Source organism: Setaria italica, chromosome I (assembly GCF_000263155.2).
Source record: "Setaria italica strain Yugu1 chromosome I, Setaria_italica_v2.0, whole genome shotgun sequence".
Taxonomy (NCBI): Eukaryota; Viridiplantae; Streptophyta; class Magnoliopsida; order Poales; family Poaceae; genus Setaria; species Setaria italica.
Window position 1 is genome coordinate 11,372,502 of NC_028450.1, and position 9,162 is coordinate 11,381,663.

The 9,162-nt window shown below is 52.9% G+C and overlaps 2 protein-coding genes across 2 annotated transcripts; one reads left to right on the forward strand and one right to left on the reverse strand.

The window, feature by feature from the left end:
- Positions 1–1,406: 1,406 nt before the first annotated feature.
- On the forward strand, positions 1,407–4,487 carry LOC101776642 (L-gulonolactone oxidase 3). The gene is made up of 2 exons (XM_004952194.3): positions 1,407–2,358; positions 3,336–4,487. The coding sequence occupies exons 1-2, from the start codon at positions 1,672–1,674 to the stop codon at positions 4,419–4,421; spliced, it is 1,773 nt and encodes a 590-aa protein (XP_004952251.1). The 5' UTR covers positions 1,407–1,671; the 3' UTR covers positions 4,422–4,487.
- Positions 4,488–5,550: 1,063 nt separating this feature from the next.
- Positions 5,551–7,710, reverse strand: LOC101779394 (serine/threonine-protein kinase AGC1-5). Its single transcript, XM_004954731.4, has 3 exons — positions 7,545–7,710; positions 6,563–7,304; positions 5,551–6,448 (listed from the first exon to the last, which is right to left on the reverse strand). The coding sequence occupies exons 2-3, from the start codon at positions 7,258–7,260 to the stop codon at positions 5,551–5,553; spliced, it is 1,596 nt and encodes a 531-aa protein (XP_004954788.4). The 5' UTR covers positions 7,261–7,304; positions 7,545–7,710.
- Positions 7,711–9,162: the final 1,452 nt, after the last annotated feature.

Genomic DNA, 9,162 nt, shown 5'->3' on the forward strand with positions numbered 1-9,162 from the left:
ATTTCTTGGGATAGGATTTGCAAGGCGGATGTTAGTGGCTCTTGTTGAGACCCTAGTATATCCGTGGATGGACTAGGGAATACTGTCTACAAATAGACATGGGTGGGTATGGATCTCGTAGGCCAGTAACACCTAGTGCAAAGGTAAGAGCTGGCCGTATGGGGAAAGTGTACACCTCTCCGCAGAGTATGATCTATCTGGATAACCGAGGCTCTCGATCACAAGCCCACTAAGTTAAAGCCCCATGATTACTCTTGAAACTCTCTGGGGAAGGGCATTAGTGTGTTGGAAATGCTGGAGGAAGGTCAATGGACTGGAATCCAGAATAAAACCTGGTGACTGGTAGGGGAGGTAGTTTTCCCCCTCCAGGACCACAACTTTAAAATATGTAATAACATACTTTAGGAGAGTTCTTTTTAAATTCTCACCTTTTTAATTCACATTGCATGTGAGATGCTTTAATCTTAGGATTATACCCATAAACCTCCTTCCTTGTCCACCTGATATGCATATAATTACTTTGTAAATGTTGGGACTTGCTGAGTACCAACCATAAGTGTACTCAGCATTGCCTTTGTCATGCAGGTTTAGGCCTCAGGGTGTCTCAAACCATCTTGCTAATGGATGGGCACATACGCTTCTCATCGCTGTGTTGAGGTAAAATCTTACTAATTTGTACATCTTTTATCATTTAAAATATTTAATAATAACTGTATTAGGCTACTGATCCAGGAACCAATACAGGTAATCAGTGGGATTCCGAAAGGAGGTCCCTACAAGTACTCAGTGATCCGTGATGTTGAATGACTCACCAGTGGCTGGCAATCTTCAATTGTCTGAAATTTCAAACTTCAATTGTACGAAATTTCAAATTTGTTAGAGAAATCCCTCCTTCTATGTTTTTTAATATGCTCGATCTTATTGGACTTTCAATCAAAATTTGTAAATCACTGTATACTTCCAAGCTCTTGCTCCCTTTGATTTTCTTAATGGTTCATATTGACTACCAATATTTTTTTATTCACATTGATTGTCAGTGATTGTTAATCATTCTGGATTCAATTTTTCATAGGCAGGCAATCTTCAGGCTGTTTGGTAGAGCTCTATCTGATTCTAATTTTCTATAGGAGCTGATAGGCTGTTTGGTAGAGCTCTATCTGATTCTGATTTTCTATGGAAGCTGATTCTCTGAGAGGAGTGATTCTGTGGCTGAAAGTGATTATCTTTGATTTTCTAGCATAAATTTTTAAAATTAGGATGGAGAATCACTTCACAGAATCAGGAGAATCTACTTTTTTCAGCTCACAGCCTTTTAGTTCATTTTAGAGAATCACTTCATAGAATTAGTAGAGAACCAATTCTTTCTAAAAAAACTATTTAGCAACTGCTGAATTCAGCATAGAATCAACTTTGGGAACTCTGTCAAACTCACCCCATCGCGGACCTGAATGAAATTTACACACATTTATTCAAGAAATCCCTCCGCCGATCGCCAATCCTTGAAAGGCAACTCTTGGCGGAAGCTTTCCACCCAACCCCAACGAAGCGTCGCTTGACAGGCAGAACAGCATCCAGCCACGAAGCAGAGCAAAAAGGAAGAGCCTCCCTCCATGTTCAAGAAACACGCCCGCGCACCAAGCAAAGGCGCACTCGCGAAGGGAACACAAGAAAATGCGCGCCACCTTTCTCCTCCTCCTCCTCCTCCTGCTGTCGTGCCATGCCCCGGCGCCGGCGCTCTCGCTGCCCCCGCGCCCGCCGGTGCGCTGCGGCAGCGGTGACAACGCGGCATGCGTGCTCTCCAACGCCTACGCCGCGTGGTCCAGCGACCGCGCCGACTGCCCCGTCTCGGCCGTCGCGTACCCGGCGTCCGAGCGGGAGGTGGTGGCGGCCGTGGCGCGCGCCAGCGCCGACGGCGCCCGCATCAAGGTCGTCAGCGGCTTCGCGCACACCATCCCCAAGCTGGCCTGCCCCGGCGGCGGCGGCGGGAACGCCAGCACCCTGCTGATCAGCACGGCGAGGCTGGCGGCCGTGGAGGTGGACGCCGCGGCGCGGACGGTGACCGCGGACGCCGGCGCGCCGCTGCGGGCCGTCATCGATGCGGCCGAGGCGCGCGGGCTCAGCCTCACAGCGGCGCCCTACTGGGAAGGCGTCAGCATCGGCGGCCTCGTCAGCACGGGGTCCCACGGCAGCTCGTGGTGGGGACGCGGCGGTGCCGTGCACGACCACGTGGTGGGGCTCAGGCTCGTCGCGCCCGCCGGGGAGGCCGACGGCTGGGCCAGGGTCCTGCCGCTGCGGCGAGGCGACGAGCTCTTCCCCGCCGCGCTCGTCTCCCTCGGGTTGCTTGGGGTCATCACCAAGGTTAGTGATCATCTTTCCTCAAAGAAAAGGGTAGTAATCATCAAATGTCATTAAGATATGGATTCCAAAAGCATGCATGTTTCCTCCCCGAGAAAAGGGACACGTTCATTTCGAATTAAAAATAGTTTAAGTTATTCTTTTCATATTTTGACTTATTTTAGCTTTTTGAGCTAAGGTGATCGATAGGCAATTCGACATATATGTAGAGAGAGATGTGATGAGTTGATGGCATTCTGTATGAAAATGATACATGGGAAACCATATAAAAACAAAAGGTACTCTACTTTTAGCAACTCATATTTTACGACATTGGTTAGCTTAACAAAAAATTCATCCTTCTAGCATTTAGTTATTACCTAACAAATGAGCTATGGTTGCTGAAAATTTAAGTGCAGCAAATGCATAGGCCACATATGTCGTTGTATGCCTCCTTTGAGACAACTAGAATTAGTGTTAGTCCTACAAGAGATGCTTAAAACAGCTGTGAACTAAATTTGTGCCCAACTTACAAATTCCGAAACTACCAAAGTCACGGCATCATGAACACAAACTACTATTAGGAAATTACAGAAGTGAGTGAAAATAAAGAAAATAAACAAGTGAGGCGGGGAATCCAACATGTGCTTACCTGTATTGAGTGGTTGTTCCTTTGTTCAATCCGGGACCATGGGGCCTGCCTCCGTTCCCAAAATCGAGCTACACGAAGAAAGGGAAAGCTCTGCGCCGATCCCGTCCATATCCAGGTGTGGACCGTGTGGGAAGCAGAGTGCACGCGGTGCCGGCAATGGCACATTACCTATGCCAGAAGCCAGATCATTGCGAGTTTGCGATGTAGTAAAGGAGATACATTATTGTTCTTCAATAAACATCCGCCGCCACAGTCCTTCTAGATCCAATGGAGTTCTGCATTCCCTTTTTTTTAAATAAATCTTTTGAGCTACTATTATTTTGTTACAAACCATTCATGTTCTTTGCAGATCACGCTGTCACTGGAGCCGAGGTTCAAGCGGAGCATCACCTACGAGTACCGGGACGACTCCACCTTCCAGGACGACTTCGCCGCCCACGCGGCGCGCCACGAGTTCGCCGACATCACCTGGTACCCTTCCCAGCACACGGCCGTGTACCGCGTCGACGACCGCGCCCCCCTCAACGCCTCCGGCGACGGCGTCAACGACTTCATCGGCTTCCAGCCCACCGCCATCGCCGTCACCGCGGGGCTCCGGGCCCTGGAGACCTCGCTGGAGCGGTCCAGGAACGTGAGGGGCAAGTGCGCGATGGCGGCGGTGGAGGGCGCGGCGAAGCGGCTGGTCGGCAACGGGCTCAAGAACAACGGCCTCCTCTTCACGGGGTACCCCGTGGTGGGGTACCAGGGGAAGATGCAGACGTCGGGCTCCTGCGCGCGCTCGCCGGCGTCCGACCTTCTCCGCGCGTGCGGGTGGGACCCCCGGTTCCGCGGCCTCTTCTTCTACGAGTCCACGGCGATCTTCTCGCCGCCGGCGCGGTTCCGGGACTTCGTCCTCGACGTGAAGCGCCTCCGCGACGCCGCCGGCGCCGAGAGCCTCTGCGGCGTGGACGTGTACAACGGGCTCCTGGTCCGGTTCGTGCGGGCGTCGGCGGCGCACCTGGGGCAGCCGGAGGACTCGGTGGTGGTGGACTTCAACTACTACCGCGCGTCGGACCCGGCGGCGCCGCGGCTGAGCGGGGACGTGTGGGAGGAGGTGGAGCAGCTGGCGTTCGTCAAGCACGGCGCCAGGCCGCACTGGGCCAAGAACCGGCTGGTGGCGTTCGCCGGCGTGAGGGGGAAGTACCCGCGGTGGGGGCAGTTCGCGGCGGCGAAGCGCCGGCTGGACCCGCGGGGCCTGTTCGACAGCCCGTGGTCCGACGAGGTCGTCGGCGGGGTGGAGGTGGAGGTGGACAAGGGCGACGGGTGCGCGCTCGACGGCCGGTGCGTGTGCTTGGAGGACAGGCACTGCAGTCCCGGGCAGGGGTACTACTGCAGGCCGGGGCTCGTGTTCACAGAAGCCAGGGTCTGCAGGTACTCGGTGTCGCAGAATCAGTGAAACTTGTAGCGTCTCGGTCTTCAGTCCCGACTAAAATTTATATCACATCAAATATTTGAAGGCTAATTAGGAGGACTAAATATGAGCTAATTATAAAACTAATTACACAGATGGAGGCTAATTCACGAGACGAATCTATTAAGCCTAATTAATCCATCATTAGCACATATTTACTGTAGCATCATATTGTCAAATCATGGACTAATTAGATTTAATAGATTCGTCTCGCAAATTAGTCTCCATCTGTGCAATTATTTTTGTAATTAATCTATGTTTAATACTTCTAATTAGTATCTAAACATTCGATGTGATAAAAATTTTAGGAGTGACTAAAAACAAACACCCCAGCCAAAAGCTGTGTGCAACTGTTTTCACTTTTCAAGCTCACTGTGAGGTACACGTCACCAAACAAAAAAAAATACTGTAAAGTTGGAAACTCGGAAAGCAACGGAACAAGAATTGGCACAAGTTGAGGTCCCGTTCCATAGTTGTTTCGATTGTATTGCTGTTGTTGTTGATTCGTGGTACTACTGCTTAATATGTGTTTCTTCTGCTTTTCGATAATCGGAAGTTGGTTTATTTTTAAAAAATACCACACAGTATCTATCATTTGAAATGCACTATATTCGTAAAATGCTTGCATAATATATCCTCAAAATCATAATATATTATAGCTGCAGTCGATACGTGCATGCGTCTCTTCTAATACTTCATAATATATCCTCAAAATCATAGAATGCACTATATTCGTGACATGAAAGTAGATCTGAGCGTATGCTTTAAAATTCATCACCAAATGTAAAGAGGGAAAAGCAGTGGCTGACCAATAATGATTCTGTTTTCCACTCTGAATAATCACTAATTGGTGCCAATTCAAAGGGGGAATAATTGGAACATGTTAAGCATATTGTGAGAACAAGAACATCACAGATCTCTAGGATAATCCAATGGTTACAAACCCTGACATTCAGGTTTGTTCCTCCCTAGCCTGGAGCATTTTGCCAATAAATTATGCGACGAATGAATACCAAAACTCTTGAAATTAGCACGGATTCACAAAATGGACAAAAGATTTGAAACCAGCAGTTTTCGACACAAATGCAGTGGCCATCACTTTTTTGATGACTTCCTAAAAGTACTCAAAATCAACATGCGACGAATCAGTGTGGCGCGAGCTGGTCTTCCGGCCGGCGCTCTTCGGCGTTCCGCTTTGCGCTTGCGCCGCTGGCGCCCCGCCCGCCGCGTCGCAGGCGAACTGGGAGCCGTGGTCGACGGCGGCATCGGGGATGTAGGGCGGCAGCGCGCTCCTGACGAGCGCCCAGTTGACGCCCTCGAAGAAGGGGTGCTGCTTCACCTCGGCGGCGCCGCGCCGGTAGGCCAGCCGGTTCTGCGGCTCCTTGGCGAGGAGGCCGCGGATGAGGTCCCTGGCGGCGGCGCTTACCGCCGGCGAGTCGGGGAAGCGCAGCGGCTGCGCGACGACGTTGAAGAGCGTGGCGCGGTTCCCGGAGCCCTTGAACGGCGTGGCGCCGTGCAGGAGCTCGTAGAGGAAGACGCCGAAGGTCCACCAGTCGACGGCGCTGCCGTGGCCCTCGCCGCGGATGATCTCCGGCGCCAGGTACTCGTGCGTGCCCACGAACGACATGGACCGCGCGCCCGTCGGCTCCGCCGTGAACTCCAGCGACGTCGGGGGCGGCGGCTTCTTCTTCCCGCTGCCGCTGGTGGCCACCGGCTCGTCGTCCAGCTCAGCCTTGTCCTTGTCACCCTTGTTCTTCTTCTTCTTGCTCTTTTTGGCCGGGAGGATGCGCGGAAGCATGCAGACGTGGGCGAGTCCGCCGCCGCCGCTGACACGGCCGGACGGCGACCGGACGAGCGCCGGGCTGACGGAGCACCGCAGGGAGAGGTCGAAGTCGGAGAGCATGATGTGGCCTTCCTCCCTGACCAGCACGTTCTCGGGCTTGAGGTCCCGGTACACCACCCCCAGCATGTGCAGGTACTCGAGAGCGAGCAGCACTTCAGACGCGTAGAACCTGCACCGAATTTTACAATTTTGTTCGATCGCCATTTGTCACCAAGATTCAAAAATGCGCTCAAAATTCATCAAATCTTCATCTCTTCGTTCCGTTCATCAAAATGTTCCCTACCTGGCGGCGTCCTCGGTGAACCGCTTGTTGGGCTGCTTCTGGCGGAGGGAGTGGAGGTTACCGCCGCAGCAGTACTCCATGAGGAGGCAGCAGAACTTGTCGGTCTCGAAGTGGGAGTAGAGCGTTGGGAGGAAGGGGTGGTCGAGGAGGCCGAGGATCTCGCGCTCCGTCCGCGCGCGGGCCAGCTTGTTCCGGCCGGCGAGGGAGCCCTTGTCCATGACCTTCATGGCGAAGAGCGCGCCGCGGCCGCCGGCGCCTCCCGCCCGTAGCTCCACGAGGTAGACGCTGCCGATGTCACCGTAGCCCAGGCGCCGGAGGAGGCGGAAGTGGCCCAGGCTCAGCGGTGGCTCCGCGGCCCGGATGGCCTCCCACCGCCCGTCCCCGCCGCCCCCCGTGTGCCGCCGCGCCGGCACCCTCTTCACCGCCGGCGCCGCGTCGGCGTCTTCGTCGTGGTTCGCTGCGGCTGACGACGACGACGAGTCCGATGCCGTTGCTGTTGCGGTGGCCGTCGTGGTGGTGGAAGACGAGCCGCTGAGCGGCGGGGCGTCGTGGACGGCGTCGGCGTAGATCGGGTTGAGGCTCTTCCGGAACCCCGACGGCAGCTCGCGCCGGGGAGAGTGGAGCTCCCGGTCGGCGGCCAGCATCCTCGGGCTCGGCAGTGTCGTCGGGTACGCGCTCCCGATCCTGACGTCCTCCATGGTGCCGCTGATTGTGGTGGCAGGAATCACGCCCTCATCGTACACTGTGATCACAAGAAGAACACCGATCGTTCAGAAAAGGAAGAACACCGATCGATAGTTCAGAAAACACACGTCGATCATCTGAGCTGAACTGTTTGTTGGATTTACGTTGATCAAAACATCCTGATTCCTAACAACTCCTCAGGATCGGCCACCAACAAACAAAGTAACGAGCACAAAGCAGATAGATGCAGATATGACATGCCGAAAGAAAAAGAAAATCGAATTGAATGAGCCCATACCGAAAGAAGGCGCGCAGTTCTCGGGCCGTGCAGGAATGAAGGCAGGATGCACACAGTTCTGCAGCAACTCCGGCTCTCAAGTTAAGGACGAGATGGATGAATAATCTGACGGGTGCGGCTTGGTGTTCGTGGCCGCCACGCAGCGAGACGCCGATCCGAAGCAGACGACGGACGGGACGACGTGCCAGGGGGTGAGGTGAGGTGAGGTGAGTCGTTGCATTGGTTGGTCGTGTCGGGATGGACATGGGAGAGGAGGATCAGAGGAATGTCAACCGGCTGCTGGTCGCTGCTGGGTCGTTGGTCATCTTTCAGACATCTTTCAGTTCGAGACGATGATGCGTAGCGTAGCGTGCTTTCAGTTGGGCCGACGGCCGGGTTTCCAACCGTAGGAGTTTGATCTCAGTAGGCTTGACGATTGAAATGGAAGGTGGTGCCCTGCCCCGGAGGCGGCCACCGTTGAGCATCATTGACGCTGCTTTTTCCATCTGCAGCTGCCGAGTTGCTAGTTTAAGCCGGGCAGCACTTGTGATCGCAACGTGGGGTGCGGGGCGCAGATGATCACGCGGGGAAAGGAGGACAGCAATCACCACAGCACCCTTCGTTAAAAATTGAAGTGATTGGCATCTGATTCTTCGGTCTAGGTAACGATCTTCAAACCTGAACTATGAGACCAGACAACCGGCCGGCCATCACGCTGTTGAGACAGGATAAAATTGAGAGTTGAGACCAGACAACAGTGGAGTTTGTGAAACTTAATAGAAGGTACAGTTTTCGTAGTCCTCAAACGTTGAAGATTTGTTGTAACAACAAACGTAATATGAGTTTTCAGAAAGCAAAGTACTTAATGAAAATATAGTGTTATTTTCTTATTCACTTTTCAAATTCACAAAAAGGTTGGTTCTGGATCGACCCAAAAGTCGGCATGGGCCAATCCTCCCCCCCCAAGACTGATGGTTTCCAAGTGGGCCTTCGTCCAAACTGCGGTTTCAACTTCTTCTTGATTTGGACTGATCTTGGGCTAATCATCTGGTGGGAATGGCCGTTGCAATGGGCCGGTTCTGTGGCCGGCCCTACTATCTTGCATGCATCCAATCCACAGTCCGTCAGCCCCCACATCGGAGTTAAAGATTAGTGCACAGCTGGGTCTTCAGAGAAAAAAACCATCCAATCCAATCGCTACAAGAGACGATCAATGCAAACAACATGCAAACATTGTGGGAGATGCTCGGTGTACGTTAGAGAAGAAAGGGTGCAAAACCAGTGAAGAGCAATTTTAAGATTTAGAGTTTATATATATTAATTGTTCTCGTGTAAAATAGGATTTCAGACTATTCATCAACTATTGATCAGATTATGAGGGTGCTCGGAACAGCCTCCGTTTAAAGGCTGCAGCTGCGCCTAGCAGCCCAGCCACTCGGCTGCCAGGCCAACCAGCTGCAGCAGCATCCATGTAGTCCGCACGATGTTTTTTATGCCGTAGCTGCTGTCTTGTGGTCCTGTAGAGGCTGCTGGCCGTGTGCAGCGGCGCCGCAACCGCAGCGCAGCCACGACAGCTGTACCGAGCAGGCCGCGTTTGGTTACATGGACTAAAGTAGTCCTTATTACATCGAATGTTTAG